The sequence below is a fragment of the Sander lucioperca genome, chromosome 6 (genome assembly GCF_008315115.2).
Source record: "Sander lucioperca isolate FBNREF2018 chromosome 6, SLUC_FBN_1.2, whole genome shotgun sequence".
Classification (NCBI taxonomy): Eukaryota; Metazoa; Chordata; class Actinopteri; order Perciformes; family Percidae; genus Sander; species Sander lucioperca.
In genome coordinates this window covers 36,900,422-36,903,008 of record NC_050178.1, presented here as the reverse complement: position 1 = coordinate 36,903,008, position 2,587 = coordinate 36,900,422, and the positions used below count along the sequence as shown (strand labels likewise).

Sequence of the window (2,587 nt, the reverse complement as noted above, 5' to 3'; positions counted from 1 at the left end):
CTTATTTTTTTGTTTATTCCTGGCTCCCAAATGATGGAATGAGCTCCGTACTGACATCAGGACGGCCGAAAGCCTACGCATCTTCCACCAAAGGCTAAAAACACATCTCTTCTGACTACACCTCGGATAAACATGAAGAAAAAAAAAATACCGTATACCGTATATATCTATATCTATACTTGCCCTTACTACTTGTTGTCTGGAGTTTACACCTTCAGGGTTGAAAGCACTTAATTGGAAGTCTCTTTGGATAAAAGCCTCAGCTAAATGACATTTAATGTAATCAGTCCTTCCAGAAATATTTTGTGATTGCTGCGGGCAAAAATCCTTGATTATGCGGCACGTTTTCTTAAAAAATGCGATGGAATATGCGGGATATTTATGCAATTTTATGTGATGAAATTGCGGGAACTTGCAAAAACTGCGGTTTCATCGTGGCTTCATCGCGGGGTTTGCAGCTTTTCGATGATGATCACGTCGCGTAATTACGTCACTTCATAACGTTCCCATGGCAACAGGGGAAAACGGCTGCTCTTGTGTGAAGTAAACGCAACATTTTTCAACTTTCTGCTAAGATATATGTGGGACTTTTTTGCAACGAAAATGTGGGGATTATGAAGTCATGCAAGCCCTGCATATTTTGGGTGGAAATCAGCAATTTATGCGGCGAAAGTGCGGCGTATTTGAAAAAATGCGGTTCCCACATAAATATGCAGACTTTGGGTGATTATGCATTGAATTATGAGATTGCATAATCACGTTTTTCTGGAGGGACTGTCGTAATATAATATAACATGTAATGTAATAATAATATTTTTTTTGTTTCTTCTTTTATGTAGGTTTGGATTTTTTTTTCCCTTAATAATAAATACCTTCATTTAATAACTGCATTTTGTGTTTACTTGTGTTATCTTTGTCTTATATTTAAATTAGTTTGAAGATCTGAAACATTTAGGTGTGACAAAATAAGAAATCAGGAAGGGGGCAAACCCTTTTCCACGCCACTACACAAGGGATCCTTGGTGCTCTTCCTGGGTTCTCTGGCTCAGCTCGGCTCGTAGCAGACTGCCTGACGGGTCTGAAGATTCAGCAGGACACAAATAATGCAGAACACATCAGCGTCTACTGTTCAGGATCTGGTCGGAGAGCCAGTCCAGACCCTCGACCAGACCTGTACCGCTGACGGCACAGGACGCCTGGACAGACCACTGTAGACACACAGAGGGACAAACACATGGGCTCAGCTGCAGTGTAAAACAAGTGTGACTGTCCTGCAAAAATCACTTGAACTCAATCACTGTGTCCTGTAATTAAGTCTAAACCACGGGGCGGCAACCTTTTTAATATGAAGTACCTCAGCATTGAGCCTGTCATCATCTAACAAGCTAAGGCAGTGTTTTTAACTTTGTACCGCATTCTGTGAAGAAGGCAGCGAGTACTAGCCAATCAGAGGCAGAGTAGGGGCGGGTATTCATGGAATGTGGATGGGGAACAAGTCAATCAAACTACCGTAAATAACCGGCTGTGCTCCTGGCATGTGGCATTGGAAAACTTCCAAAAAACTCTCTTGCACACTTATTGTTAGTGTGCCATTGATTGAGCTACCTCATGCCAACGGTGGCACCCGTGCCTAAGGCATACCTGCCAACATTTGGTTTTCAAAATTTCGGGAGATTTGTGCAGGGGCAACCGGGGGGTACTTATGTGCCTCTTCTGCGCGATGGTTTAAATTTCCCCGTAGTGCGCTCCATTAAAACCAATGCGACCTTACAAAAAGCGTGGAGGTTGTCAATACGACTTTAGGTAAGATGCAGGTAAATTGTTGAGCCCAACACTGTTGAAATCTACAGCTATATTTCGATTTCTTTACGGGAACAGCGCCTTCACCTGCCATTTTTATCGGCTCGCTTTTGGGTCTGATCTTTCCGCGAAGCTGGCGCAGAGATCAACTGGGCAACTGGGTTATAGGTTGCCAGGTCTGGCAACTGGTCAACATTAGACAAACATATTGGTCCGATTATTTATAAAGGAGTTTGGGCCGTGCAAATTACTGGAGTTTCCCGGGAGAAATAACAAACCGGGAGGGGTCCGGGAGATAGGGCTTAAAAACGGGAGAAACACGGGAAAAACGGGAGTGTTGGCAGGTATGGCCTAAGGTTGCTGACCCCTGGTCTAGACCCTAGACTGTATATATTATACAGTCTAGGGTCTAGACCCAGCTGCAGTATCTCTCTGCCACTAGGGGGCGCTGAATGTGAGGTTTAAACTAACCTGCTGTGAACATGATGGTTAAGAAGAGAGAGGGTGAGCTCAACAGTGTGGTTCCGGAAGAAAAAATCATGTTCATTTACTCCATAAGGATTTTGATTTTATAGCCATAATGTGAATAGCCTTCCAATCCATTTTATTTCTGTGGCTACCTACCGGCTGCGAGAGTCCTGATAGGCCCAGGGCCTCGGTGATGTCACTGGCAGACATGGCTCTGGGCAAATCCTGTTTGTTAGCAAACACCAGTAAGGCCACGCCCCTCAACTCGTCCTCCTCCAACTGCAACACAAAAAAATTTATTAAAATGAGTTTGCCGATT

General features: G+C 43.8%; 1 protein-coding gene across 1 annotated transcript in view; it reads right to left on the bottom strand.

The window, feature by feature from the left end:
• Window positions 1-856: 856 nt before the first annotated feature.
• LOC116037526 (ADP-ribosylation factor 2-like) overlaps window positions 857-2,587 on the bottom strand; it is a 6,037-nt gene continuing 4,306 nt past the window's right edge. Inside the window, exons 5-6 of the mRNA XM_031281400.2 lie at window positions 2,425-2,547; window positions 857-1,208 (exon numbers count right to left, since the gene is read on the bottom strand). Coding sequence (XP_031137260.1) covers window positions 1,116-1,208; window positions 2,425-2,547 — 216 coding nt within the window. The 3' untranslated portion in view covers window positions 857-1,115. The remainder of the gene's footprint in view (window positions 1,209-2,424; window positions 2,548-2,587) is intronic.